Source organism: Cryphonectria parasitica, assembly GCF_011745365.1.
Source record: "Cryphonectria parasitica EP155 unplaced genomic scaffold M406scaffold_7, whole genome shotgun sequence".
Taxonomy (NCBI): Eukaryota; Fungi; Ascomycota; class Sordariomycetes; order Diaporthales; family Cryphonectriaceae; genus Cryphonectria; species Cryphonectria parasitica.
The window spans coordinates 944,480-970,528 of record NW_024468915.1 but is presented as its reverse complement, the minus strand read 5'-3'; the positions used below and the strand labels follow the sequence as shown (position 1 = coordinate 970,528).

The 26,049-nt window shown below is 55.1% G+C and overlaps 8 protein-coding genes across 8 annotated transcripts; 3 read left to right on the top strand and 5 right to left on the bottom strand.

The window, feature by feature from the left end:
* Nucleotides 1–49: 49 nt before the first annotated feature.
* On the bottom strand, nucleotides 50–754 carry M406DRAFT_357407 (uncharacterized protein). The gene is made up of 2 exons (XM_040923669.1): nucleotides 437–754; nucleotides 50–322 (listed from the first exon to the last, which is right to left on the bottom strand). Exons 1-2 carry the CDS (start codon nucleotides 660–662, stop codon nucleotides 240–242), a joined length of 309 nt encoding a protein of 102 aa, XP_040773310.1. The 5' UTR covers nucleotides 663–754; the 3' UTR covers nucleotides 50–239.
* A 4,805-nt stretch (nucleotides 755–5,559) lies between these two features.
* Nucleotides 5,560–7,083, top strand: M406DRAFT_341564 (uncharacterized protein; the record flags this gene model as incomplete). Its single annotated transcript, XM_040921677.1, has 2 exons — nucleotides 5,560–5,713; nucleotides 5,798–7,083. 2 exons carry the CDS (start codon nucleotides 5,560–5,562, stop codon nucleotides 7,081–7,083), a joined length of 1,440 nt encoding a protein of 479 aa, XP_040773309.1.
* A 1,945-nt stretch (nucleotides 7,084–9,028) lies between these two features.
* M406DRAFT_72338 (uncharacterized protein) lies at nucleotides 9,029–10,816 on the bottom strand (the record flags this gene model as incomplete). The annotated part of the gene is made up of 1 exon (XM_040925539.1): nucleotides 9,029–10,816. The coding sequence occupies one exon, from the start codon at nucleotides 10,814–10,816 to the stop codon at nucleotides 9,029–9,031; it is 1,788 nt and encodes a 595-aa protein (XP_040773308.1).
* A 375-nt stretch (nucleotides 10,817–11,191) lies between these two features.
* On the bottom strand, nucleotides 11,192–13,725 carry M406DRAFT_352701 (GMP synthase; the record flags this gene model as incomplete). The annotated part of the gene is made up of 9 exons (XM_040922710.1): nucleotides 11,192–11,715; nucleotides 11,808–11,954; nucleotides 12,024–12,093; nucleotides 12,159–12,280; nucleotides 12,322–12,453; nucleotides 12,537–12,817; nucleotides 12,927–13,405; nucleotides 13,565–13,582; nucleotides 13,658–13,725. The coding sequence occupies 9 exons, from the start codon at nucleotides 13,723–13,725 to the stop codon at nucleotides 11,356–11,358; spliced, it is 1,677 nt and encodes a 558-aa protein (XP_040773307.1). The 3' UTR covers nucleotides 11,192–11,355.
* Nucleotides 13,726–14,366: 641 nt separating this feature from the next.
* Nucleotides 14,367–14,975, top strand: M406DRAFT_242577 (uncharacterized protein; the record flags this gene model as incomplete). The annotated part of the gene is made up of 2 exons (XM_040916174.1): nucleotides 14,367–14,832; nucleotides 14,890–14,975. Coding segments are annotated over 2 exons (552 nt in total), but the record flags the coding sequence as incomplete, so codon positions are not given.
* Nucleotides 14,976–16,318: 1,343 nt separating this feature from the next.
* Nucleotides 16,319–17,575, bottom strand: M406DRAFT_240082 (uncharacterized protein; the record flags this gene model as incomplete). The annotated part of the gene is made up of 1 exon (XM_040916111.1): nucleotides 16,319–17,575. A coding segment is annotated over one exon (1,257 nt), but the record flags the coding sequence as incomplete, so codon positions are not given.
* A 2,909-nt stretch (nucleotides 17,576–20,484) lies between these two features.
* M406DRAFT_352700 (uncharacterized protein) lies at nucleotides 20,485–23,179 on the bottom strand. The gene is made up of 2 exons (XM_040922709.1): nucleotides 22,672–23,179; nucleotides 20,485–22,603 (listed from the first exon to the last, which is right to left on the bottom strand). Exons 1-2 carry the CDS (start codon nucleotides 22,933–22,935, stop codon nucleotides 20,951–20,953), a joined length of 1,917 nt encoding a protein of 638 aa, XP_040773304.1. The 5' UTR covers nucleotides 22,936–23,179; the 3' UTR covers nucleotides 20,485–20,950.
* A 1,654-nt stretch (nucleotides 23,180–24,833) lies between these two features.
* M406DRAFT_264227 (uncharacterized protein) lies at nucleotides 24,834–25,553 on the top strand (the record flags this gene model as incomplete). The annotated part of the gene is made up of 1 exon (XM_040917645.1): nucleotides 24,834–25,553. A coding segment is annotated over one exon (720 nt), but the record flags the coding sequence as incomplete, so codon positions are not given.
* Nucleotides 25,554–26,049: the final 496 nt, after the last annotated feature.

The following is a 26,049-nucleotide window of genomic DNA, read 5'->3' as shown; positions in this document are numbered from 1 at the left end:
CAAATAAACAAAGAATTAAAGAAAATAAGACTGTGGCCAGAAAAATTGATCACTGTGGTTTTGTTAATTCATCTTGTTGGTATACGGATTCGGAGACGTGATTCTGTCGATACCCGTCATAATGCTATCGGCCTATTGTCTCCCTGAGTTTTATCCCTCTCTACCCAGACACTCGCGCCGCCGAACATGGCACGAATTCAGTGGTGCAACTCTCCATATGTTCCAAACACTTGGAAAACTCATTGCTTCTTCCCGATGAAGTTTTGTTGCTCGAAGAGGTAGCCCCTGACCTTGGCCTTCTCGAGCAGTTGTAGATATTTCTCTGTTCAGTCCAGTCAGCCATTGCCTCATGAAATCAAGTAACTCCGGGGCTCGGGCCATCTAGGAAGAATTAAAGGGCCTGAGTCCCTCTTCCATATGCCTGGACATCACTAACCTCGCAGCGGACCGCACTTCTCCAGATGGTTGACGCCCTCCCGGTAGTAACACTTGCTCAGCTCCTCCCTGACTAGCCGGCCCATCATGACCTGCACCCACTGCTCCCTGATGACGGCGTCTTGGGCCTGCTTCAGCGCCTTGTTGTCATCGTAGTCCACGCCGTCAAAGGTCGGGGCAACGGTCGGCTTCTTGGCCAGGAAAGCCGCGGACTCGGGGGTCGGCATTTTGTTGCGTGCTTTTGCTGGCCGGGCGACGGATGCAAGGTCGTATCGAGATACGTCTGTCGATCTATGACGGTGGGAGGAGAGAGGGTCGCCGGCCGTCGATTCAGTTTTCTTGGATGGTTGGTTGCTTTGATATGTGAGCCTGCTCACTGGATCTCGAGCTTCCGCGACCCCAAACCCGTCAACTTCGTTATGCAGGTGGTGGTCCGTGCATCACATAGTACGGCTTTTTGCCTGCCGACGGACATGACTCCGCAGACCCGCTTAAAAGTTTCTCTCGGTTAAGATAAATCTGCAGGCGCAGTTTTTCCAATCCTTTTCTTTTGCCCCTCCCACCATCTGCGCCTCTAGAAATTTTCGATTTCTTCCTACCTTTCTCTTCCTCTTTCATTTCTATTGTTGCGTGCACTCCCAGTCCCATCCCCCCTCGCCCTTTTATCAATTTTCCATTGACACATTCCATTTTTTCCATCTATTCATTATGGGTAAAGTCAAGGAGTCCAAGGGCAGCAAGGCCAAGGCCGCCGCGCCCGTCAAGAATGCCGCTGTCACCAAGTCTGTTGCGACCCCCAAGTCCAAGGCGAAGGCCACGGCCAAGGAGATCGCCAAGAAGGCCACTCCCAGCAAGAAGTCCAAGAAGGAGGAGTCCTCCGACTCTGAGTCTGATGAGGACTCTGATTCCTCTGCTTCCTCTGACTCTGAAGCTGACAGCTCGACGTCCGAGTCCGAGTCTGAGGAGGAGACTACCAAGGCCGCGCCCAAGGTCAATGGCAAGGTCAATGGCAAGGTGAACGGTGTCAAGGCTGATGCTGAGACTTCCGACTCGTCTGATTCAGAGGATGATGATGAGGATGACAGCGACAGCGATAGCGAGGAGGAGGCCAAGCCCACTCCTGCTAAGAAGGCTGTCAAGGCTGCTAAGGCTGCCAAGGAGAGCGTAAGTTTAGTCACTCGCAGCACTACAAATAACTCTGGCTAATTTTTTATGCGCACGCAGTCCGACGAGGAGGACAGCGACGATTCCGAGAGCAGCGACAGCGACGACTCTTCCGACGAGGAGGAGAAGAAGCCTAAGCCTGCTGCTGCCAAGAAGGAGACAAAGAAGGAGGCCAAGAAAGATAGCGTAAGTCGACTGTCGTAGCGGATTCATGGCTGCTCGTGCACAAAGCTAATCTATTGCCTATGATTAGTCCGATGAGGAAGACAGTGACTCTTCCGACAGCGACTCCGACGACTCTGACGAGTCCGAGTCTGAGTCTGCTGAGGAGAAGACCGAGGCTCCTTCCAAGAAGCGCAAGGCCGATGACGAAGAGGAGACTTTTGCCAAGAAGACCAAGACTGACGATGCTTCCGGCGAGAGCTCCACGCTCTTCGTTGGCAACCTGAGCTGGAAGGTTGACGACAACATGCTCTACGAGGAGTTCCAGAACAACGCCGGCATCACTGGCGCTCGCATCATCAGCAACCAAGAAGGCCGTCCTCGTGGCTTCGGTTACGTCGACTTCGACACTGCTGAGAACGCCAAGGCTGCCCTCGAGGAGAAGCAAGGTGCCTTCCTCGACGGCCGTGACATGAGAATCGACCTCTCTACCGGCAAGCCCAAGCAGCAGGATCCCACTGCTCGCGCCAACGACCGCGCCAAGAAGTACAACGACGAGATGAGCCCTGAGAGCGACACCCTCTTCGTCGGCAACCTTTCTTTCCAGGTTGACGAGGAGTCCGTGTCTGCCTTCTTCAACGAGGTTGCCAGCGTCAAGAGCCTCCGCCTGCCTACTGAGCAGTAAGTTCTTTATTCCAGCATCGCAATCGCATTATAGCTCGTACTAACTATCCGTAGGGAAACCGGCCGCTTCAAGGGTTTCGGTTACGTCAGCTTCCACTCTGTCGAGGATGCCAAGTCCGTTGTCGAGCAGCTTCAGGGCGCCGACCTGATGGGCCGCGGCATCCGCCTGGACTTTGCTAGCGGCAGGCCTGACAACGGCGGCGGACGTGGCGGCTTCGGTGGCCGCGGTGGTGGTCGTGGTGGCCGTGGTGACTTTGGCGGCCGTGGTGGCTTCGGTGGCCGTGGTGGTGGCGGCGGCAGAGGCGGTCGTGGTGGCTCCTCGCGTGGTGGGTTCGGTGACCGCGGTGGACGTGGTGGCCCCCGTGGAGGCGGCTTCCAGGGCAAGAAGATTACCTTCTAAAGGAGAGGCGTATCTTCTCAGTCCCAGGACAGGCCTGTCCGTCAGACGAAGGATGATCCCTTCTTCTTCGATGTGGGGACCAGCATCCAGAGGGGTCGCGCTGGTGTCAAGATGGAAGATGTCAACAACGAGATGCAGGATATGATTCCTGCTACTCATAATGAGGGAGGAACGACAGACAAGAAGCGTAAGCAGAAGCAGAAGACCGCCTTGTAAGGCGATCAGCCGCACATTGATGAGTTTCTGAGGGCTCTGTGGGCATTTCAGTGGGCTTTGTGGGTTGTCGGCGTTGGACCTTCATGATCCCTTACGGGGTCTGTGGGCTTTGCGAAGTGGCATTTACAAAAAAAAAAAAAAAAAAAAAGCCATGTTACGATACCTGTGGGCTTGTTCCTGATCTGTGGGCTTGTGTGTCTCGCATACACTACTGGAAGACACCGCGAGTGTCTGCCTGCTCTTCGCTCTTGTGGGCATCACTCAGATGATGGGTTCACGCCTTTCCTGTGGGTTCCTGTGGGACATTTTGACTTGATGGTCCGTCTGGATGTCCTCGGATATCCTGACTGGTTCCATCATTCCGTGGGTTTTGACGGCGTCGGGGGGTTTACAAAAGTTATCTTCTTCACTTGAATATTTCTTTCTGCGATTTTCATACACACTCATCGGACGCACAGTACGCACACAAAACATCGAGAGCGTCTGAGGGCAACATCAATGTCTGGTTTTGGAACGTTCGCTAGCTGGCGATGCAAATCTTCGAGAGCACTCTGGTCGATTGTTGAGCCGTAAGTATACAAACCCCATTAACCGAGGCCCCCTTCTTCTTTCATAGCTGTAGGATACGATCGAGCATAGATGAATTCATTCTCCATATTTACGAGTCCGAGCCCATCCCCACGTAACCTTTGATGCTGAACCTGTGAATACGATTTGTGCCCGACCAATTTAATCGTAATGAGAGTATGTTACCAGATAGAAGTTGTCGCCCGCCCAATTGTCTCCATGTTAGATACCGGGACTGAGCCCACCCGAATGGGCCACCTCAATTGGGTGGGTAATATACTCTGAAACAAGGAACGTATGTTCTGTTTCCTCTGGTACGCCGAATGCCGTGAGGGGGGGGGGGGGGTTTATACATAATATATGGCAAGATCAAATGGTTGAACCACAATAGCATATAATCGGCCGATGTCGTCGCCATCATTGACGTCCCTAGAGGATCAGGAGGGGGCCGCATAGCGTCATTATGCTGTGCCGCCCCTCATGGGTAAGGACCACCTTCCTTCTTGTGACGGTGTCACTGACCAGTCAGAAGACCAGGTCCTGAGGCTGGGGCGCGGGACTGTTCAGGTGGACTGGCCATGCCTGGGCTAGTGGCACTATCGTCTCGATCAGAAGGTTAGGCTTGAGAGGGGCGGGCGTGGGCGGGGCAAGGGCAAAAGGCGGAGGGGGGAGGGGTCCCCCCCTGGGAGAGCAACTGCAGATCAGCCTGATCCCTAGGCCACTTGACAAGGAAGACCCAGGCCTCTCTTGTGTCTTGCGCCCGCCCTACGCTTCTGTGCTGGTTTCCGGCGCATGTTTTACCATCGTACCTAGTGACCTCTGATTCTTTTTACTAGTCTCGAGGAGGGGCTGTTTCCATACGGGGCTCGTGGTCCTTTTTTCTCTCTCTTGTCTCCCTCCTCGTCGTCGCCCCCAAAACAATACATGCATGGTAGTTTTCGGGCGCGAGAGACAAAGGCCATCCACACAAAAGAACATCTCTTCTTCCTTGGCACGTTACGCATATGCACGCGCACCTGCTGCCCAGTCAGGCCCTCGTACCTCTCTTCAATACTGGCGACACACGCACAAAGTACCTAAGCACGAAAGGCGTGATCGGAGCGGGCAGCGTCCACTCAACTCCCCCCCCCCCCCCACCAACTGCAGCCGGGCTTCTTTGGTTCGGGCCGCTTGGGATCATTTCCTGTCTCTCCCTCTCGCTCTTTCTCCCTCTCTGTTCAGCTCGTGTCTGCCTCCTTTCCTCCTCTCCTCTCCGGTACACGACTTCTCGTTTTCTTTCTTGTCCTCAGTCTTCCTCCACTCTGTTCAGTTTTGTCATTTCTGACAAACTTGGCGAATCTCACCGATCCTCTTGTCGGCGCCTCTTACCTGCATTGGGTCTATCTGACAAGGCCCGTGTCGATTACCGATAGAAGAACGACGAAGAGGGTAGCATCTGGCGGTGGAGGGGACCCGCCCCAACTACAAAGTACTCGTGGTACTGTGTGGGCTTTTGAGACAGAGGGAGAGGGGCTTCCTGTCAATCTCGAGAATCTACATTGTAGTAGTGCATAAACAAGTCAGTCAGTTTGTAGTACAGGGCCGTACAATCCAGTACAGTAACTACTGCACTGCACTGCGCACGAGGCGGGGGTCCTAGTAGTCCTGCTACCTTCCTTCCAGCCTTCTGTGGGCCCCAGCCTGGGCACTTACACCGCAGGTGACCGGGGGGTTTTATCTCTACTACGACTGCGACCAGAACATCACGGAGAACACCATCTCTCCCTCCCCTCCTCCTCCTCCTCCTCCTCCTCCTTTTCTATTTCTTGTTTCTTGATCCTATCGTCCTCTTTCTCCCTCCTCTTCAGGATTTTACAGACTCCTCAACTTCTATCCGCCTCGCCTCTGCTCTCTTATCCATCCATCTCTCTCCCGACGACTTCACCGCCGACATGGCTGCCCCTCAGCAGCAACAGAGCCATCTCGGCGGTGTCGGCAACAGCCGCTTGACCCGCGCCTCTATCTCCGATCCTACCTCGCTTCCAGAAAGCACCTCCTCGAGGGGCCCTACAGGAGCCGCAACGTCGCAAGCCCGGCGCAATGATGGTAAGTCGCCGGCGAGAGACGAGTCTCGAGACCGTGGGTGCGTGGTGTATATGGTCCAGCCGCAGCTAACAGCAGGAAATACAGAATCGTGGGTCGAGATCGCCTCCCAGCCGTCCTCCTCCTCCCTCTCTTCCATCAGCGACGACATCGTCACCACGGGTCTGCGGGTCGGAAATCAGTCCTACCCACCCCGGCGGAGACGACTGCAACACCACTACCACCAGTCCGTGGTGCAACAGCAGGCGCCGCAGTCCTACGTTGTGGACCATGCCACAGCACGGTCGGGCACGAGCAGCCAAGAGGAGTATGATGAGACCGAGAGCGAGGAAGATCGCCTGATGACCTCGTCCACCGAGAATATGGACACAAGACCGGGGCTCGGTCTTGCGGGCCTCCAGCGATCTCAGACCGCGATTGGGCCTGGTGCCAGCGCCGACCTGTCCGACTCCGAGGAGGACGACGATGGCACCGCTTTGGGCCGCCCGTCGCCGTCGCAAAGTTTCCGGCCGCAGCCTAATGCATTCTCACACCCGCCTGCCCACCTGAGCCAGCGCAGCTACTCCACAAACGCAGCCATACCACCACCACCACACTACCTGCATGGAAGGCCTTCACCGGCGTCTCACAGGTCGCACAACCGGGCCCGCCCAGATTTCAGGAACCCATCCTACCAGGCAGATCGGGATGAGGCGCTGCGCGCATCTCTCACCACCCTCCTCTCCTGTGCGGCGGCCGCTAAGAACCTGCCGGGCCGGAGGGGCCATGCTGCCAACGGCCCCTCCTCTTCGGGAGAGCCGATAATGGGTGCAGGGGTCGGTCCGAGCACGCAGCCGATGGAGCTGAGGCTGGTCCCGGAGTCGGAGCTGGGAAATAACGAGACCTCCTCACCGCTTATGGGTCCCGCGGCCCAAAAGGTAGCCCCAGGTTCACGGCAGCCCACGACCCGGACCTCGTCCAACTCGAGCGCGCAGAGCCAACCATTGTCCGTCTCCTCCAAGCAGGAGAAGGGGAAAAGAGTTGCGTCTACTACAGGACAGCCCAGGTCACAGAGAGCGGCCAAAAAGAAGAGGACGTCTGTGTCGGCCGTGGACGAAAGTACTGTGACCTGGATCAGCCCTACGACTCTGACCTGGGTGCTCGGCACTGGCGTCGTGCTGCTAGTCTCCGTCGTGGGCTTTGGCGCCGGCTTTGTTGTTGGCCGCGAGGTCGGCCGACAAGATATCCTCAGCTCTGCGAGCGGAACTGGGAGCAGCATGAGCGCAGGAATGAACTCGTCGTCCTGCGGCGGCGAGGTCATACGCAGCACAGGCACGGGCACGTTACGGAGATGGCGGTGGGGTACAGGTGTGGCCCGGAGCGTGATTGCCTAGGGGGCAGAACTCACTTTGGGACCGGCAGACAGGTGGCGTTTTATCTGACCGAATCTCGGCTGCCAAGTCGAGAGGGGCTGGTACTCGAGGTTATAGGCAAGCAAGCAGGCGGATGTGGTGGTGATGGGACAGACTCATGTTGCTGCTAGGCACAACGGCGCATAATCATCTTGAGATCGGACACGGCCTTTTTCCTTTGTTTCCATTGTTGGGGCGTCAACGGTGTATTTTAATGTTTTTCTTCTTTGCTTTATTGCGCGCTTGAAAGAGTGATTGTTCAGGGGCGAGAGATACCACGACATCATCTGTTAAGCACAAGACGGTGATGTCTTCAAGGGGCCGGCTGATATTAGCAGGATGATTGTGGGCGCACACACACAGACGACAACAAGCAATACGGGAAAGGTGGGACAACAGCAGACCGGGTTAAAGTTCCCTATGATTTTTAATACGACAAACATTCATTTTCAAATATCCTCTATCGCTGGTTGTGTTTTCTGTGCGAGGTTCTCTGTCAATCTCTTCCAGCTGACCCGTTTGTGTTTCTCAGTACGGCTGTCTAACATCGACATACGCACATAGCAATTCGTCTCTCTTAAACAAGATGAGAATCATGTGTGTGTGTGTGTGTGTGTGATGCATCCACCTTGGTAATATGAAATTCAATGGAAAGCAGGACAAAACATCCAGGCTCTGTGTTCCTGGTCTGCAAAGGCCCACGGTTTTCTACTCCCGTCTTCTTGCGCCGTCTGGTCGGCTTCATCTGTCTTGTCGTGGTGTTTGTCCACAGGCCTCCTCCGACCATCAACGCTAGCCTTTCTCTGCTTCGACAAAGCCGCTGCGATGATGACTTCCCTCTGGAGGAGGTTCTGCGCCGCTATTTCGGATGATGATGACGACGACGGGCGTGGGCCGCGGTTACTTTTCTCTTGCTCTGCCCAGAACCAACCCGACGACGACGACGACGACAAGGATGACGTTGGCAACTTGTTCTCTCTCACAGATATGGTTCTGGTCTCGATTCGGATGCGCCCTTCTTGTGTGGCGAGGATCTGCTGGTGGCGTGTGGTCCTTGTGGTGGTCGTCAGGGTGGCTGGTGTCTGATGAGGGGGAGGGCGTGTTGTTCTTTGGCTTTGGGCTGGGCTGGTTGGGAGTGTTGGGGACGTGTGAGAGGTGGCTCCTGTTGAGGAGGAGGAGGAACAGGAAATGCAGGGGATTCGGAGGGTCATCTTGTAGTGTAAATCAGTGGTGGATTTCTTTCTTTTTCTCTTCGAGTTTTATCGTATTACTGTGCATACAGCGCAGGTGAACATTAATGACTTGAACCATTTGTTCCCTCTCGATTTTGGTTGGGTTGGTGCGTATATATATGTATACATATTATATATATATCATCCAAAGCAAAAGAAACTACACTAACATTCGACTGGACTTTTTGCTCTAGCTCCGTCTATTTTTTCTTTACTTTCTCTGGTCTTGCATTAATACGCTGCCTCATCCATTATGACAAGTAGAGAAAGCGAGTTTCTCTTCTAAAAAGAAAAGAGAAAAGAAAAGTGCGCCCGTGGCTTTGTGTCGTCCTGGCTATGAACCCTAGCTTTGCGCCTAGTCGAGAGCCACCAAGGAGTGCCTGATTTACATAGTCCCTTGTTTTATTTCTGGACTTTGTCGTAGGTAGACTAGGTAGATGCTGTGATAGGCTACTTGACTGCTCTGGGGAGAATCACAGATAGTATACACGTATATGGACTAAGCATGAGAACACCGCCGGTAGACTGACTGACTGACTTCAATATGAAGTGATATTGTCATGGATTTGGAGAGGGAGGACATCTAACGTCATATATATATATGTGTGTGTGTGTGTGTTGCTAGTGTTTTTATAAACACTACATAAAGGCGACTATTACGTATGGACTTCTTCGATCCACCGAGTAGCCAAGTATCACTTCTTGCCACTCGCACCGCCCAGCGTCTCCTGCGCCCGCTGGCCCTCTTCCACAGGCTTCTGCTTCTGCTGCTGCTCCTCCTCCTCCTTAGCAACCCTCCACCGCCCCTCCATAAGCGAAGCACACCCTATGCCCGTCACCATACCGGCCAAATGAGACATCCAATCCACCCCACCCCCCTGCCCCCTCACCAGCGGCACCAGCGCAAAGAACGCCATAATCAAACCGATAATCCCAAGGCCCTGCAGGCCCTCATAAGGATCAGGCGGCAGGCCCAGGATCTTGAACCCGTCAAAGCGGTACAGCCAAAAGTACGCACAGATGGCCCCGAACCCGGCCGACGAGGCACCAAACATGTAGATCAGCTGGCCGCGCACGACGTGCGTCCACAGGGTGGCCAGGAACCCGCACACGCCTGAGGCGGCATACGTGGCGAGGAAGGCGCCGGGGCCCAGCTCGGGCACGAGGAGGAGCGCGCCGGCCCAGGCGAGGAGCATGGCCTTTGTGAGGTGGCGCGGGTCCTGGTGCGTGATCATGGCAGTCAGGAGCTGGTAGGGGCGCGGGGAGACAAAGTCGAGCACGAAGTGACGGTTGAGATACTTCCACAGGCGGACGCGGCGCCAGGCTATGAACACGGCAGCGTTGAGCAGCGTGATGGCGGCCGCGACAGCCTGTGCCTGCGTGAGCGACCCGCCCAAGACCTCGCGCTGGCCGGGTTGTTGCTGCTGCGGCAGTTCGGCCAGGGAAGCAAGCATGTAGAGCGCGGCCAACACCGCCCCGGCGAACGCCGTCATGGGCAGCAGGATGCGCCACCGCGGGACCTCGGGCGGCGCTTCTAGGTCCGACGTGGCGGCCTCGTAGTGCTCGAGCTGTTTCGGGTGCAGGCCGCGGTGCAGCGAGGGGTCGTACGCCGCCAGGCCGCCCCAGTTCTGCGCAGCGGCCTCGTCTTCCTTGCGCTGCCTCTCGGCCTCGGCGCGCTCCTCGGCTTCGCGGCGTGCGATGTTTCTTGCGCGGATCTTGTCGAGGATGCTCTCGCCGTAGACGGAGCGGGGATTGTCGTCGTTGCCGTCCTTCTCTGCGGCTTCGTTGCTCTTCCTTGTCCTCCCTCCCTCGGCAGAGACCTCCTCGTCACCGGCTTCCCTGGGCACCATGTTCGCTTCCAGCTCTCGCAGCTCATCCTCTGCCCTGAGGCCGGCGTTCAGCACCTCGTCCACAGGCACTTCCCTCCGCAGATACTCCAGTGCCCTGCTGATCTCGCGAGCGCTGTACATAGCGGTGTTCACCTGCAGAGACGGGTCTTCCACCGTCCCCGCGACCCGGCGCCCGTGCAGGATTCTGAGCAGCCTGGTGGCACGGGCGGGCGTCATATCTGCGAACCCCGGAAAGATACGCACTGTAGCCGGCAGATCGAGGTCGCCTTCCCTCTGAAACGGTAGTCCTTCTTCGTCTTTGTAGTCTGGCGGGAGGTGAACATAGTGGGTGAGGACTGTCCGGTTGTTCAGGCCGAAGAGGGTTCGCTTTTGTGGCTCATGGCGGACTTGTCTTCTCGTCTGGTCGGGCCGCCATTGTGGTTGTATCACCTGCAGGAGGAGTGGGTTCCTGGGTTGATGACAGCTTGAGACGGTCCATTGTGAATGAAAGCGAGCTGAGCCCGAGAGCGGCGCGAGACACGTCGAGGGTGACGACCTGATTCGAGCAGCAGCAGCAGCAGCGGCCTCCACTCGCAGGGCTCGTTCGAGGGTGAGGCCCGACCGAAGGCAGCTGAACCCTAGAAAAGCACTCATTTCGCCATTGAAATAAGCTATGTTACCGCATCATCTCATTTAATCACAAACACACAGAGAGACACACGAGGGCATAGCAGATCCCAATGCTGCTGCCTGAGGGGAAAGTAAGTAGGCTGTTGAGCTTTTCTCGAGGGCTGAGAAGAGAATCGTTTGGAGTGAAGTGAGAGAGTTCCAGTGTGTAGGAGTCCAGTGAAGAGAAAATTTGCCGGCCGAATGACCCCTGCAGAACAGAACAGACGTGGGAGGGTAGCGAGCCGAACCGCTGGGCCCCACCATCAGCGCACCCTGACGTGCCTGATAAGGCCTGAATGGACGGGACCCTGAGAGAGAGAGAGAGAGCAACTGACAGAAAACCTTGGCTGGACACAGACCTGGTCGAAAGATTTCTTGTATTTTGTATGTGCTTTTTAGGAGATAAAAATCATTCTTGCGATCTCTATAAATCTATAACACACAGCTCTCCATCCTTAGGTCAAAAGGTATCTGCTTTTATAATAGTTCCTTTTCTTCTCCTTCCTTTTCCTTCTTCGGTTTCTCTACTCAAATTCAATGGTTCCAGGCGGCTTGCTGGTGTAGTCATAACAGACCCGGCAAACACCGTGGACCGAGTTGACGATGCGCGTCGAGCACTCGGTCAGGAACTCAGAGCTGAACGGGTACGCCACGGCCGTCATGAAGTCGGTCGTCTCGACAGCCCGCAGGAGCACAATGTTCTCGTACACGCGCTTGTCACCCATGACGCCCACGGCCCGGCTGGGGTCCAGCGCGGCAAAGGCCTGTCCGATCTTGTTGTACAGGCCGGCCTCCCGGATCATGCTGATGAAGATGTGATCTGCCTGGCGCACCATCTCAACGCGCTCGGGTGTGGCCTCGCCCAGGATGCGGATGGCGATACCCTAGAGTTTTGTCAGCCGGTTTTTGCACCATATGTGTGTGAGCGCTTGTGTGTACGCGCTGAACTCAGAGATGCTGCTGCTCGCTGACTTACCGGTCCTGGGAAGGGGTGACGCATCACGAGGGTCTCGGCAATGCCGAGCTGCCGTCCCATCTCTCGCACTTCGTCCTTGAAGAGCTCCCGAAGAGGCTCCAGCAGCTTCAAGCCGTGTCCCTCTGTCATCCTCTTGGGCAGACCACCCTACAGACATTGTTTGTAAGCCGACAGCCATAAGGAGAGTTGAAACAGTACTTGTGAGCATGTACTTACCACATTGTGGTGTGTCTTGATCGTCTGACTAGGTCCCTTGAAGGATAGAGATTCTATGACATCCGGATATCTGTGATGTGGCGGTAATGTTAGCATTTGTTACAGCAGACATTATTCAGCAAGCATTTCACGTACAATGTGCCTTGAAGGAACCACCCAATCTTCTCAGCCCTGTTTGGGTTTGAGGCAGCCTCCTTCTCCAGCTTCTCGGCCTGAGGGAAGGAACATGTTGTCAGTATCCTGAGGTTCGACTCGAGCTCATGTATGTATCATGTATGTAGAAGGGGGTTCTACTCACCTCAGCCTCAAAAGCATCAATGAAAGCACCTCCGATGAATTTTCGCTTGGCCTCCGGATCAGTGATTCCCTCAAGACCAGCATAGAACTCCTTGGACGCGTCGACGACTCTCAGGTTGATGCCGAGATGTTCCTGTGTACGTTCCATCGTCAGCCACCCCAATCTCCACACTTACACACACAGTCTTGCTGTTCTGCCTTGGATGCATCACTCACATTGAGATCCTTCTCGACCTGCTCCCTCTCCTGGTATCTCAGATAGCCGTGGTCCACCAGAACAGCCGTGAACCTCTCGCCGATGGCCTCGTGCATCAGCTTCGCAGCCACGGTCGAGTCCACACCGCCACTGACGGCTCCGAGGACCTGGCCCCTGGGGCCGACAAGCTTCCGTATCCGGGCGATCTCCTGCTCGAAAAAGTTGCCCATGGTCCAGTTCTGAGAGGCACCACAAATACCCACGGCAAAGTTCTTCAGCAGCTGTGTACCGTTGGGCGTGTCTGTTGTTCCTCGCACGTCAGCTTTCCTGATCCCATTGCACCCAGCCCAGACCAACAATCGATAAAATGGAAGATGTGAAATTTTTTTGAGGGGGTGGTGGTGACGCACGAGTAACCTCGGGGTGGAACTGGATGCCGTAGATGGGCAGTGAGTCATGAGCAATGGCGGCATGCTCCGAGTTTTTGGTGGTGGCGATGGTGTGGAAACCCTCGGGCAGCTTGGCCAGCTTGTCGCCGTGGGACATCCACACCTTCATGGTGTCCTCGAGCCCCTGAAACAGGCGGTCGGCGTGGGCGTTGATGCTCTTGGCCGTCAGGTCGGCGGACCCGTACTCGCGGTGCACGCCGGCGACGACATTGTCCTTGTCCAGGCGGTGGGCGAGCTCCTGCTGGCCGTAGCAGATGCCCAGGATGGGGATCTGGAGGTCAAAGTAGGCCGGGTCCACGTGGGGGGCGCCCTCGTCGTAGACCGAGTAGGGGCCGCCGCCGAGGATGAGACCTACCGGCTTGAACTTGAGCTCTGACAGCTTGGTGGTGCAGGGGAGCATCTCGGAATAGACATTGAGCTCACGCAGCCGGCGGATGATGCTGTCGTCGTGGTGATCAAGCCGTCGAGGTTAGTCATAGCCACGAATAGGTGGTGATGAAAGGCAGGATTGCCCAAGTACAGCATTGAGTTATGGCCTCATTCGGCGCACATGAGGCACGAGGGAGGAGAAGAGTGAAGTGTGAGTAGATGTGACTCACAGGTGAGTATATTGGCTCCTATTAATTCAAGTCAGTCCCAAAAACTCATATTTTTCTTCCGTTGCAAAGGGAATCAATCAGTCGAGTTCTCACCCAAAGTCCAAGACCAGAATGGTCGGGTAGACCTCATGGGGCTCAGCGCCATCCTCAAGCCTAGCCATCTTGTTTGAAAATGGGTGAATGAATGGAGATGGTTGTCGTGTGTGAGAGGGAGAACGAAGAAGGGGGAAAAAGGGGGGGGGAGGGGGTCGTTTGCGGTTATGGCAGGCGGGTTTGAGAAGCGCGTAGTCACTGGATTGATATAAATTTTATGAGAACCCCTCCATACACCCCGCGGGGCACGCGCAGAAGGCGCTGCCGTAAAATGCAGGGACCTGGGTGAGAGATAAGATAGGGCGGCTCCGACCGTAACCCCTCGATACTTGGTAGGTAGCGGTGATACGTAAACGTTTACTTGTCACTCTTGTACAGTACACTATCCAATGGTAGCACTACTGCACTAGTATGTGGCAGGGGTCTAGCTTCTAGAGCTTTTGTGCCTGTGCTTCTGCTCGCTCGCTCTGGTAGTCTCGAGATATTCCGTAGAACCAGCACATAGGCGCAAAACCCAACTCACCAGTAAAGAAAACAACCTACAGTTCCGATCACGAACAACAAACCAAATTCAAGATCGCACTCACACAGAAAGAAGAAAAAATCTCTTTCCAAAAGACAATCCTCCATAAGCTCATTTCAACCACCAAAAAAATAAAATTAAAAAAAAAAAAAGACGAAGAAAAAAGAAAACAAGAGGGCAGCCATGTCTTCAGAGGCCATCCCCATCACCCCCGCCCGCTTCGCCGCAGCCCTCACCTCCCTCCCCCTAGTCAGCCTCCGCCTCAAGTGTCTCGAGCTGCGCAACTCTATCCTCCACCTGGCCCACAGCAACGAGGACCTTCAGCCCTACGCCGACGGCCGCCGCACCGCCATCGGCAGCCAGGCGCCCGGCGTCCCGGACCAGGACTGCATCGACGCCATCCGCGAAAACAACCTCGTCATCGAGAGGATGATGGCCCGCATCGAGCTGCTTAAGGCCGAGGTCGAGCGCAGAGGCGTCAGCTGGTCAGGCTTCGAGCTCAATGGTGCGGACGGCGCAGGCAATGAGGACCTGAGGGCCCTCCTCAGAACGCGCGACAGGGAGAGCGGGCTGTCTGGAGGAGGGTACGACGACGACGACGACGAGGACGAGGTGGTGGTGGGCGGCGCACTGGTTGTGAATGGCAATGAGGGTCTTCGGGTGGAAGCTGGGGCTGGGGCTGGGGCTGGGGCGGCGGCCGGAGGCCCAGCTGTGACGGAGGAGAGGAACCCCTGGACGGACGGGACCTTCCAGACGGGCTCGATCCGGAATGGCCAGCTGCACATGGACGAGGTGCACAGCCAGGGCACCGGTGCGGCCGACGGTGCGCCTGTGGTGCCGGCGGCGGCGACAGCGGCATCGTCTACATCGCGGCCGATGGGCGAAGGGCAGGAAGGAGCTGGTGTAGATGGTTTTCAGGTGGGTGAGCTCCGGCGGGTCTTGGAGCCTATCTCTAGAGACACCGCCAGCACCGTCGATGATGGCCGAGTGCCAGACCAGGTTTCGGATGTTAAGGAGGACGAGAACGAGGAGGAGGAGGAGGAGGGAGAAGGTGTGTACTTGTGATACTGTTTCGCATTCCAAGAACTTTCGATGGCCGGGGCAATGGGGTTCCTTCTTCTACCTGGGTCATGGTTGCTATTATGGGAAGGCTGCATTGCATGAGTGCAATTGAGAAACAAACACGGGCTAGGGAAACACATCAGGACTGGTCAACGGAGTACGCACTTGGAAGGGGATGACAAGGTTACCATCATCTATACCCAATCACGAGATCACGATACATTTATAAAGGAAAACTTCACTCTGTCAGGACAAGTACTTGGTGTGAGAGATCTTCTTTTTGATACACTCATCTGTCTCGGAAGTTTTCTGTCCTCTCTCTCTCTCTCTCTCCAGCTCACCGGCCAGTCTCCCTTGTGAGGTGCCAACAGCCGCTTCTACTGCTAACTATCCTCTGCTTAATAATGATGCTTCTTCAACGTATATATGTATGACAACTTCTCTCTCTCTCTCTCCCTTCCTCTCACTTTCACACTGCCCGCCTCTCTGCACCTACACAACGCCCTCCCTGCCCTCAAAATGAACTCCCACCAAAAACGCCTCGCAGTCTTGACGTGCCTAGCCCAATGCAAAAACCAACCATGCACTCGTATTGATGCGATGAGGATGCAATGCGGCCTCCTGCCCCATCCCCCTAACAAAAGAAAAAAAAAACACAAAAAAAGAGCAGCCACCAAAAGACCAAGGGCTGAACGATAACAAACCAATGTGTAAATATGCACAATAAGAAGAGAAAGAAACAAAAGAATCAGTAACAACAATGGTACACGCATTTGCCTCGGGACTCCGTTTCCAATGCAGGTTCGTGTGTTGTGTGTGTGGGTGTGTAGTAATCATCTTATGTTGCGGCTCAGACGGGGGACGATGCCTTATGACAACACCTAGGCCAGGGCGAGACCGCTGTCGACAGATGCACCGGCCGGCCGTCTCTTGGCGGCATCATCGGCGACAATGGCAGTGGCGTTCGCCTGGTTGGTGACATCGTCTAGGGGTGGTGACGATCCCTTCGGGGAGCTATCGACAACAGTGCTGGGCGACGACGGGGCGGGCTCGGACAGGGTGGCCACAAGGGCGGGGTGCAGGTTCGCGCCGGCCTCCGACTTTCTGCTCGAGAGGTCCGAGCTGGCGATGGTCTGCAGCTTGGGCCTCTGTACGGCGTGTCGCTCCGGCGAGTGGGTGTGCTCGTCGTCGTCGGTCTCGTCATCGGCCTCCGAGCCGGCAGCCGCGTCCGCCGCCCTCTGCTTGGCCATTCTCCTCTTCCTCCTCCGCTCGTAGATTGTGTCCGAGGACTCGGACCCGGTGGTGTTGCTCCGGCTCCTGGCCGACCGCTGCGACATGTGAGAGCGCTGAGATCGTTGGCTCGGGAGGCTGCTCAGGGTCGAGGCAGTTCTCGACCTCCGCGTGTTGGGGCGGGCGGTGCGGATGGATCCCTCGGCCTCGTTGGGCATCTCGCCCTTGCGGATCTTATCCTTGACGATCTTCTCCCCGACGAGGCGCCCGAGTCCGAGCTCCTCCTTGCTGGCGAGGGACGCGGCGGCTGTCCGACGGCTGGCAACGCTGGTGAGGGACCCGCTCCTGCTCACAGGTACCTTCCCCTCCATGACCTTGGCCGGTGGCGGGGGCTGTAGCATCCAGCGGTACTCGTGCTTGCTGGCGGGCCGGCTGCTGACCACAGGTGGGTGGTAGTCGTTCACGGGCGGGTTTCGCGGCGCGGAGTAGAAGCCGGTGCGCTCCTCCTCGGTGATCCCCCGCTCACGCTGCGGGCGGCCTGTCTCGAACAGCCTGCCGGCAGTGTCTCGCCCTTTCGTGATGACCTCGCGGAGCCTCTGGCCAGCTTTATTGGCCATCTGGTGGCCCCACAGCTCCTCGTCCTCCCTCTCGTACCTCTTGCGGTTCCAGTCCAGGTCCTGCGAGTCCGTGACGGACATGGACAGGGTGGTGCGTCTCTCAAAGTCCTCGGCGACCATGGTAGGGCTGCTGGCGGTCTCGGCGCTGTGGAATTGGGTGCTGCTGCCGATGCTCGTCTGGCGGTCCCTGGGCGAAGAGGCGCCCGCCGTCCTGTCTGTCGCCTCCGTACCTGAGCTCTTCAGCTTCCTCTGGCTCGTGGTCTGGCTGGCGCCGCGCTTCGGTAGCCTGGGCCCCATGTTGATGTCCTCCATCCAGTACTGATTCGTGTTCTCGGGGTTTGGGTGTCGGTACAGGCCGGGCTGTTCCATCTCGAGTCGGGCCTTGATGGTCCGTTCCCGCTCGGCCTCCTTCCTCGTCTCGCGGCGGTGTCCGATCTTTCGACACGGTGTGCAGGCGATGTAGTAAAACCAGACGGACCGCAGAGCGGCAACGAGGCCGCCATTGTGGTCATCGTGATCGGACATCTTTTGGGGGGGAGGGGGTGTAGTGAGAGAGTGCGTACGTGTGCGGGGAGCGTTGGTCGGTCGGAGAAGGGAGGTCGCGTGCTCGGTACGAATAACGACAACTGGACAACTAGACGGCAACTACACAACACAACAGTTCCTCCTGCTTCTCTTCCTCACAGGTGGTGGCTCCGGTGCTGCCCCTAAGGATAGGTGCTCACCGGCCCCCGCTGGGGTGGTTCCTCCACGAAAGAAATGGACCACTCAGTAGCGATATGAACAATGTTGTAAGCCAGCAAGCATTGATTGTCTGTTGAGAGAAGTGGTGGAGGAAAGGATGCTGCGGGTCCCCTGTAGTAATGGCATGCCGCGGAACGCCGGAGTATGCGGTAATATAAACTTAAGAGACAGGCGACAAACGGCGTGAGCAGGAGACAGCGGTCTCAAATCAACATCGGAGATGGCAGAGAAAATGTGACTGAAACAACCAGATTGGTACGAAACTGTTTCGGTCGGTTGGGTTCAGGCGTAGAGGAAAGATATTGCGTTTGACTTGTGTTGGAGTGCTCTGTGGGTGAGGTAAGGTGAGGTGAGGTGGAAAGAACTTGTGTCCACTGCTCGCTGGGTCTGGCGAGATGGTGATAGGCGTCAGATCTGCGCCCGGTCCGTCGCTAGCGGAAGAGAGACTTGAGTCCAATGCTGAGTCCAGCTGTGCGAGAGAATACAGACGCTTTCTGTGGTGGCAAGCCTTAGACACGAGGAGACAGTTATTGGTCTTGTTGGTACTCTCGACCTCGATGATGCTGCTCTGGGGGTATTCTGACCGGGAGTTGCAAGCCTGTTTGGTGTGTGTGAGAGAGTATGTGTAAGTTCAAGTCTCAAAGGTGTGCGCGTCTTGTTGTTGGGTGAATTGCCCAAACGGATTGATTGAATTGAATGAAAGAATGGGCTTCTTTCTTGGCGCGGCGCAATATGGCGCTCAGGGGCAGTCAAATAAAGATGATATGAAACAAGATCGCGCAAGGGTGGGATAGCATAGAACGAGGTCAATCGGAGGCGGGGTGCATAAGGGAAGAACAAAAATAGGATCCAGAGTCGACAGAAAGAGGAAGAGGACGGGCAGTAGGAACACCCCGTCAATAACAGATTGCAGCCCCAGCCTCTGACCCGTATGCAATTGAATGTGCAGGGTCGTAGGACGAATCGAGAGGAGGGTAGGAGGGGGGGGGGGCAGGAGGAGGAGGAGGAGGGAGAGATGCGTGGAGGGAGCGAAGGAACGAAGGAAGGGATGCAGACCAGAAAGGCAAACGTGGACGTACGTAGTAGCTGTGAAAGACAAATGCACTGGGTAATGCAAGCAGGTAGGTTGTTGGGACTTTGCCTGTTCCTGCAGTCTGGAGGAAGTTGTGCCTGCAGATGATAGACTAACCAAGTACGCAATATGACGAGGTTGCCAGGGGAGAGTAGTAGTAGTAGTAGTAGTAGTAGTGAGAGAGAGGCATGGCCTGGCATGGCATGGCCACCTCGGAGGGAACCCTGACGGGCAAGAACGATGATGGGCTACGGAAAGAGGGGGGTCCCTGAAGAGGCGATGATGGAATGTGGGCTTGAGGGGAGCCGGGGGGGGGGGAGGGAGCGGGGCCGCAGAGATGCGGATTCGGGTTGGGATTGCCCCCAATCTGCTTTGATTTGATTAGAATTTTGACCCACGAGAGCACACGAAAGCGAGACACGAGAGTAGAGAGACAAGACATGTCGACCCCATGATACGGGACACCCTGACAATCGTCCCTGCAGCCCATCACGCCTATGCAGTGCTACCCTACATGCCTACCTTGCCCCTACTGTACACTAACTAACCAACTACCTGGTGCTGGGGTGCTGGGGCAACCGGGCCTACTAACTGCTGCTGCTGCTGCTGCTGCTGATGCCTGTTGCTGGAGCTGGAGCTGCTGGGTAGTGTACTGGAGCTGGCGCTATGACTATGTGGCTGTGGCTTGTGTGGCATGGTTCACGGGGCCTACTACTATTAGACGAGGGGAAGATTCAAGCCTCTTGCTAACAACAGGGGGAAAACAGCAAGGGGGAACAAAACGACCGATCACTCCGCTAAGGCGAAAGCAGAGGGGCCAACCGAGGTTTGGTCAATCATACCAAGATCCAAAAGGGAAACGGATCCCGCGCTCCTCGGCCGAATTCCCAGACGACTGGGTCCTGCATTCTGATATGATACCAAAAGGTAATCAATCTGCTGCAAGACCAGGCATATAGACATAGTAGTAAGTACATAGTAGTAGGTGATGTGTGCACACTATTTACACAGTTGCAACCGCATTGCTTCGTTACCGACCAAGCCTTGGAGTGCTAAGAGGCAGAAAGAAAGAAAGAAGAAAAAAACTCAAGATCACCGTCTCAAAAATATGTGCACGGCCAAATTACTCTTCGAAAAGATCTTGATTCTTATCAGCAACCAAAAAGAAATAAAGAAGGTTACTAGAATAATGATAATAAAATGTACAATGTCCGCTTCATAATCGAAACGTAGATAACAAAGACTGGCCAGACTCTTCAACCTTCGGAGATTCAGTCTGCTGCCGGCTTGTTGGCCCGGAGACCTGTTTCCACCTGCCCAGCCTAGATGTCATAGCAGAGCACGCCGGTAAGAAGCTAGGATATTCTCCCCGCCGCCCACATCCTTACTCTTTTGTCTCTTATGGTACAGAAGAAGGAATTGAAGACGTGGCACGTGATGCGTAGCACATATGATACGCCTAGGTGAGGAGAGTTGGAAGTAGGACCGTGTCTGCGGGTAATCAATGGTGGAGGTGCGACATCACGTTGCAGAGACTCGTTTAGATGATGCATTGTTCAGTACTGGAGTAGTCACTAATGGAACTTTCTTGCTCTCTTCATGCTACGGGCCGCATATGCGACTGCTGACAAGTGATGCTAAATAGCGTCCTTGGTTGGTGTATTGTATCTACGTACATGATGCATGCGTGCTACGCTCTGCAACCTATCCAGAAGGGACCGCAGTGGTCCAGAAAAGTCAAGAAGCCGTATGAAAGAATGGAAAACAGACCCAATCATTTTGGCACCGTCCTCCTCGAGGCTTTAGTCCAACCGGGACAGATCCTAAAGAGAAAGAGAGAAAAAACCCAACCCACCGCAGAGAATGAGCTATGTCCTCCGGCCACGCCGAAACGCCACTTGGCCGCGTGGCTGAAAAAATAACGACAACACGCTGACGCCAGGTTCCAGAAAATCAGACAAGTCTACATATGTACAGAAACTTGATAGCTACCCAGCCGCGTGCAGGCTGCAGGAGCAGCCGCAGGCAGGGCGGGCTCAAGCCTTCTAGGCCGTGACGGCAACAGCCGCCGCAGGGCTGCTAGAGATGGCATACTGGGGCTGGTTTGTGGGGTGGTCCTCCGTTTCTTCCTGTTGGTCGATCTCGCCGCCAGCCTCACGCTCGGCCCAAGCACCCCAGAGGCCACGCTTGCCTCTCACGCGGATGGGGCCGTCCAGGGCACCCTCAGGCTGTTCAACCTTGATGGCGTCCTTGGTAGCAAGCACCAGGCACTCGAAGAACATCTTCGTCGCGTCGGCCTTGGTCGTCCTCTTCTCGGGCAGGAGGTCCTGGAACACCACAGAGGTCTTCTTGCGCTTGTCGGCGTTGGTTGCAGCCTCGTCACCAAACAGGTCGCGCAAGATGTGCACGGCGTGCTTGGTACCGATGGACACTGGGCCGCTGTCGGCAGGATGCACAAGAGGGGCTGTCGTGTCATCAAAGTTCGGCATGGCCGTGTTGTCGTCATCGTCATGAATGACCATTCCATCGTCTCCGGCAATCTCGAGGATCGTCCCGTCTGGTGCCACGGACTGGTTGCCGAGGTCCGTCCCGCCTACAGCGAAGGGGTCCTCGTCGTTGTCGATCTCGAGGCGTGGTGACTTGGAAGCGCCCAGTTCGCCTTCCGAGCCCATGTCCGCAATTCCACTATCCCGCTTGCGTTTGAGATCGCTCGGCGCCCGGACAGCGTCCAGGGACAAAAGGCCTTTCAGTTCTGGCGCCCACATGGCGCTCTGTCCGTCCATCGTGATGCTGGCCAGGAACCCGCCGTTCTTTTGCATTTCCATCAGGGCCAAGAGATAAGGGTCTCTGGGGAGGAAGACCTGGGGCTTAAGAATGTTGTCGTGCTTCCGCTGCTGCTCCTTGAAAACAGCACCGCTAAGCATGGTCTGCTCGTCGGGGGCAATAATCTTCCGCTTCTTGGACCGCTGTGGCGCCTTGCGGTTCACCATCGTCTCGTCGTCCTCGTTAGGCTCGTACACATCCGTGGTCCGTGTGTATTCGAGCTCGATCTCCTTGGCAAACGCCTCATCGATGTCTGACAGGGGAGACTCGGAAATGCGAGCTCTTGCCATGTCTGGTCTGGCCGCGCCCGCAGCCAAAGCGGTCTGGTCTCCGAGGTTGAGCTGGAAGTCGTCATCTCCCATCATGATGTCCCCGTCATCATCATGGATGCGGATTCCGCCGTCACCAAACCCGAGCGCCGTAGACTCATCATGACCCCTTCCCTTAGCGGGCTGCGGGAGATCAAACTCGCTAAACATATCTTCCTCGACTCCCCTGGCAGCGGGAGCCTCACGACCCATTTCGACAGTCAGTCTGGTGGGCTGGTCATCAAGATCCATGCCAAAGTCGAGTTGAAGATCCAAATCGTCCACATTAGCCAAGTCTAAGCCGTCGTCCTTGTCCAGTCCGTCCATCAGGAACTGGCTATTGTTGAAATCTTCTTGCAGGTTGATGTCCCGGTGACTAACGCGTCCCTTGCGACCCAGAGGCTGAGAATTCAAATCTGCGTCCTGACTCAAGAGCAGGTCGACATCAGGCGCAGGAAGCAGATCGAGGTTATCGTAAGGGGTGATCCGATCGGGCAAGAGGAGAGACTCCCGATTCGGGAGCTGCAGGTTTGCGGGCATGTCATTGTTGCCCGAGGATCGGAAAGCCTGATAGGTTGTCAGCAGAGTTGCGACGCAGACTTATGTGTATGTTGAATGGGTTGGGGGGACTCTACCATCTTGATCTTCAACAGGGCCTCATTGCAGTCATCTAACAAGTATCGGGCCTTGCGGCTGTATATCCTGACGACACCGAGGAGCAGCTGGCCAGTCATCCGCAGCGCCATCGGGGCCTGATTTGGCGTGATAATCTGCTCGACGCTCTCGGAGAGGTTGGACTGGAGGATGGACTGCTTGGACAGCTTGCGCTCCAGATTGGCCGAGAGCCAGATCCGGGCCAGAGGCCCGGTCTTCTGGAAGAGTTCTTCCGAGTAGAACATGGTCGTGACGGTGTCGCGGGGAGGCTATGACGAGTAACAAATGGAGACAGCAGTGCGAGGGGCGCCTCTGAGAAGAAGATCACCCTAGGGGCGATGAACTGTGGACGCGCCGACGCGAGGGGGGATGGTGGCTCGAGGGCTGTAAACACGAAGCCGTCGCGTGTTAGAGCGGTAGATTCGTCGCGTGGGATGAGACCACAACGGCAGCTAGCAAAAAACCGCGCAAGGCGTCAATGAAGCTGTGGTAGAAAACCGCGGAGAAGCAAAGGAACAAGATCGCAAGCAATTATTTTATGTTCTGCTGAGGCGATGGGCGGCGCCTCTGAGCGGGTCGCGGGGTTTGGAGGGATTGGTGGTACTTGCGACGGAAAAGAGGAGGGAGGGAGAGAGGGGACGGTGTTTTGGCTCTCTCTGGCGTGGTGGTAGCTGGGTAAGTATGAGAAGAGAGCAGACCCACGCAAGCAGGGCCCTGGTCTCAGCATGGCAACGGGCCCACATCAGCTTGGACTGAATTCCGGTGGCGGGAGGTTGTGGCTGGGGTTAGGGTCCCTGTTAGGTAAGTACGTAGCGTAACGCTGTAGCACAGCATTTAGTCTTACGTACCTTGGTAGTACAGGGTCAGAACTGCGCAATCCAGTTTGTATTGTCAGTACATAGAATGAAGTACATAAGTAGTATCGACACAACAGACATCAACAACTGTTTTGTCTTGAACAAGTTAAGAGAATAAGAAACAAAGGCCCTCCGCCCCCCCGCCCCCCCCAAAAAAAAGACAATAAAAGAAAGAAAAGGATCATGATCAATAGTAGACAGACATGTGTTCCATGTGATATGTACTACAATGTACTCCCCTATTGTCAATGTTGGTTTCTTTGGCTGTTAGCAGCACATGGCAGGGTCTTCACACCTTGCCCAGCATTCTTATGCCACCAAAAAGTCCTTCCGCATTCAAATATTCCTCCCATAACTCAGTACAATTTATTGTTGCAGAAAGTTGGAGTGCTTCAATGCTGATACCAGGGACTTGGTACTGTGTCGAGGTCTGAGGCAATACAAAGTATTGTTTCCGGTCAAAGAAAACCTGAGACATGGCGAACAGCTCCTGCATGCAATTGCGAAAATTCCCCGTGGTCAAGAAAACACCTATTGAGAGGTGCCAAGGTACCCAGCTGTGTGGCTACCAGAGATCTACTGGTAAAGTATGCAACAATTGGTACCGCTATCAAGCGCTGCGCCATGGGGGCTTTCAAGGGTAGCTTTCGGAACTCATTTTGGTAGCTCCCGCGGCAGTCAAACAGTGGTTTGCGTCCCACACCAAAATGAGGGTAAATATAGCGATGGAAAGGAGCCTAAGGGGTGAGTGATGTTAATGGGTAGCAAAAGCGCGTAAAAGTTGATTGAGCCCATGGGCAACTATCCTCAGGACCGATGAAAAACACAAAAGGAACGGCTTTCGGAAGTCCGAACTAGCGCATTACAGCAGGCCAAAACTGCGTATAGTGGCTGCCCGTTTTGGCTACTTAGCACACACCTCAATGAATACGCGCGAATCGACAATCAGACCTGGACAAACAAAGATCCCTTTCCTTTCTTCCTTCTGCCACCAACAAACACCTTGGGCATAACACAATTTCAATTTCTAAAGTCTCAACTCTTCCATATCCACGATGGCTGCATCGCCTCTGTCCAGATCCATGTCCATATCTACCCCCACGACTTCTGTGCTAGCAGACGATGATGATGATATACCGAAGATACAATTCACGACTGTCGAGCGATTCAACCACGAGATGGCCTGTATTGGTCCCAAAGAGTTGATTATAATCACAAGTATGTTTTTTTTCTTTCTTCTTTATTATTTCCTGATCTGATCTAATCTTATACTAACTATCTGATTAGATGTTGATCCTATGGATTTCGATCTCATTAATTGCGAAACTCGACGACCTAAGGTCCGCTTGCGCCGATATGATGCTAAATCGCGGATACTCTTTATCACGATCCCATCCAGACTACACGAAGCTATGCATAGCCATATATACCAGAAAATCTCTTTTCAGATTTTCGGCAGAGGCCTGGAGGACAGATGGAGTACTATGGCGGCCACTACATGTTACACAAAACCAAATTCTGGGGCTGGTGATGGAAGCGGAGAGGGCGATTCTTCAGGAGGCCCATCTCCAGAGCGCGATGGACCAAATGCCTGGCCAACACTCGTTATCGAGGCTGGATATTCCGAATCCCAGCAATACTTACGCCAAGATATGAGATGGTGGCTCGCTGCATCGGACCATGATGTGAAAATTGTGCTTCTGATCAAATGGGACCGAAGACGATCGGAAATCAGTATTGAGAGATGGGAAGAGGATATACCAGTCCAACGACCTGGAGCAACAAATACCCGATCCACAGGAATACTAGCACTAGTGCTGCGGCAGATTATCACCATCACCAAGAATCCGACAGTCCCACCAACATTCAGCATCGTTAGTAGCGCGCTGGTGTTGCCCTTTAGACTTCTTTTCTTACGAAATCCAGGCCCTGGAGAGAGTGATTTTGTTCTCAGTGTCCAAGAGCTGGAGGGGTATGCAAGAGCAGTATGGAGGTCTATGGGCTGATGCCTAGCCAATGTTGTGGTGGCCAGTGCGGTGGTCCTCCTCGGGTCAGAGAGTGAAGTGGGTTTTGGGTCCTCATGCAGCTATAAGGATACCACCCCCTTTGATTCTTTTCGGACAGATAGCAACAATAAGACATCTTCCCTCCTTTCCTCTATTTTGAACCCTCTGGACAGGTCTAAGGCAGGTTTTTCACCCTGCTCTTGTGCCCGTGTGGCCTTTGTTTCCTGCCGTTGTTTACACAGGCACGCTTGGGTTGCACGAGCCCTTGCCCATTGCTGGGACGTCCGTTCTTTCTGTGCGACGGCGCCCTAGTTCTGGTTCACCAAGAAGGCCGAGGAGATCAAGGGAGGATGCTGCAGATATATGGGAATGTGGGAAGTTTTTGATAGTCAAGCTTTTCTCAAACCTGTCAGGGCTCGGGTTTGAAAAATTCGGATCACACCAGCCTCTCCTCTCACCTTCGCCTAGTTGGGAACAAAATCTGGACCAGAGCCCC

What these genes read in the sequence shown, in the direction of transcription:
- M406DRAFT_357407 (XM_040923669.1), bottom strand. Translation starts at nt 662, where the DNA reads ATGCCGACCCCCGAGTCCGCGGCTTTCCTGGCCAAGAAGCCGACCGTT. An exon ending in GAAGTGCGGTCCGCTGCGAG is followed by an intron (nt 323 to 436) that starts GTTAGTGATGTC and finishes TGGACTGAACAG; the next exon opens with AGAAATATCTACAACTGCTC.
- M406DRAFT_352700 (XM_040922709.1), bottom strand. Translation starts at nt 22,935, where the DNA reads ATGTTCTACTCGGAAGAACTCTTCCAGAAGACCGGGCCTCTGGCCCGG. An exon ending in CCCTGTTGAAGATCAAGATG is followed by an intron (nt 22,604 to 22,671) that starts GTAGAGTCCCCC and finishes ACAACCTATCAG; the next exon opens with GCTTTCCGATCCTCGGGCAA.